Here is a 2,355-nt window from a genome sequence, read left to right on the forward strand (position 1 = left end):
GGAATGGGAAAAAACCATAAGAACTCTGTGGGGTCCCTTCTTGCTCTAAAATTCTGTGATAATATTCTTTCAAATATTTCAACTTTCATTTGCTTTAGAAATTTTCTGTAACATGTAACATTTTATAGTTTTTGAATTACCAAAACTTCACTTTAATTAAAATTAGTGAAAAGTGGTCAGTGTAAACATGTCTTTGAAGCTCCTTAATATCTCTTAATTTAAAGCATGATGTAGCACTGCATAAAAAAAGAAATCTTTTATTTATGACAATATATGATCGGTAATCCCTTGCCCCAAAAGATATCATCTCCCCAATGAATTTTCTAAAAATTAAGCAACCATAATATTATTGTTTCTAAGTAAAAGTCAGGTTTTATTTATCAAACCAGATAGCAGCTAACAGTTTAGAAAGCTTAAGAGAGATTAAAACATTATTTTCATAGGAATGTGGATGAACCTTAGAAAATATTTCTCTATATCATAAAAGTAGAATTAAAAAAATCTGTAAAGTGCCCAGAAATTGATTTCAAATGAATATTTCCATTAGTTATTTGCTTCTTTCGCAAGTAAAATATTGACATATATACAGTCTTGAATGAAATGTAAATCACACATTACTCATGTATCTCAACATGGCATAGTTGGCTATACAACTGCAGAATACAACTAGTGCATTTTGCAGAAAATGGGAAAAAGGTGTCAGTTTTCTTGGCTGATGCCCCACTGCCAGCAATGAAGTATACACAAAAGCTAGCACCAAGAGTCCTTCAGAATGAATATTCAGTCTGAACAGAGAAATAGTTATGTTGAACCAAGTTTGGTGGATGCTAGAAACCCTGCGAAAGGAATAGCTAACAATTTTTCTACACTATATTTCTTATAACACTGCAAGTACACAGGATTCTGTGTACAATATGTTGTCTAGTAGTAGCTGTCTGAAGGTTATTTACTTGCTGAACATTTTGTTTTAAAACATGCTCTTTTTATGGAATATCATTATAGATTATACATCAAATACAATTTTCACCTCAAATTTTTATTGAGAAATGTGTAATATAAAATGCTACTTTGTTAAAATATACAAAACATGCATGATATCACTTTGGGGAAAATAGCTGACTTACGAAAGCAAACAAGAGCAACTGAACTGATATGTGTTCCCTGCCTTTTCTAACAGTTACAAATTTTACTCTGAAATATATAAAAGAAAACATAAATAAAATTGCACATTTGAAAAGATGGTGTTTCAAGAATTGTTAACCTAATGTCTTCTTGCACTATCCCATATGCTGAATTTTTAGCAAGCCCGAATTCTTAGTTTGAGAATGTCTTTAGGTTGATTATATCAGAAGAGCTTTGAAAAGGATCAATCAATATGACCAGTTTAGCACTTTAGGGTATGTGCTACAGTAGCAAAATATAAAAATGAAAAACGGGCACACATTTCTTGTACTTTTCAAATTACAAAAAAAAAAAATGCTTTAACTTTGAAACTTGTTTCTGTAGTGCTTGTAATCCCAATTCTGCAGCAGAGAATAAAGTTGGCAAACTGACTGAGTCGTCGCCACTACTATATTGCACATGTTTTCCCTAAATACTGTGCTTCCCCTCCCCATACACGCCAAAGTGATACAGTCTAAATCATATATTCTATGATTTAGTTCAATCATTTCTTCAGTTGAAGATTCGATGACTGTAGAATTGGCCATCCTCACTTTTATATATTTAATAGAGGAATCTGCCAGACCATAACAGAAGAAGCCAGCTCGTCTTGGCGTTGTTGCTTGGCTTTTTTATTCACCCTTCGATGCCCCTGTCCTCCGCAGATGACTAATACTGAACTTGCCTTGCTTTTCTTAAATTGGTGGCTCTTCCCTTTATTAAGTGCAATATTTGGATCTTTTAAGAGCTCATAAATGGTGCTATCTTCTGGTCCGTGCTCCAGAGAATTGGATCCATGAGACAAGGTGAGCGATCCAGAGGATGACGACAGGTCGCTTTTTTGGGTGATGGATCCCGCTGAGTCCCCTAACCAAACCGCGCTGTCAGGGGTGCTCTGACTCAGACAAGAGCCCGATAGCTCGTTGGGAAGGAGGTCCTTCTGGTCTTCATCCTGGGCTTCAGCGTGGGGAAGCAGGCTGTTCCTGGAGTGACCGTGGTTCTTCTTGTTTAAAGCTGTCGCCATAACAAGAAATTTCACAGGGCCGTTGTGTGCATGGTAGGAAACCATCCCTCTGCCTGCGGGGGAAACACATATTTTATTTATTTCCTTTCTTTCTTTCTTTCTTTCTTTCTTTCTTTCTTTCTTTCTTTCTTTCTTTCTTTCTTTCTTTCTTCCTTTTTCTTTCTTTCTTT

At 35.4% G+C, this 2,355-nt stretch overlaps 1 protein-coding gene across 1 annotated transcript in view; it reads right to left on the minus strand.

The window, feature by feature from the left end:
- Nucleotides 1–260: 260 nt before the first annotated feature.
- Nucleotides 261–2,355, minus strand: part of ARHGEF10 (Rho guanine nucleotide exchange factor 10) — a 249,896-nt gene continuing 247,801 nt past the window's right edge. The window contains exon 30 of the mRNA XM_044663602.1: nt 261–2,238. Coding sequence (XP_044519537.1) covers nt 1,718–2,238 — 521 coding nt within the window. The 3' untranslated portion in view covers nt 261–1,717. The remainder of the gene's footprint in view (nt 2,239–2,355) is intronic.

This window comes from Gracilinanus agilis, chromosome 2 (genome assembly GCF_016433145.1).
Source record: "Gracilinanus agilis isolate LMUSP501 chromosome 2, AgileGrace, whole genome shotgun sequence".
Lineage (NCBI taxonomy): Eukaryota > Metazoa > Chordata > Mammalia > Didelphimorphia > Didelphidae > Gracilinanus > Gracilinanus agilis.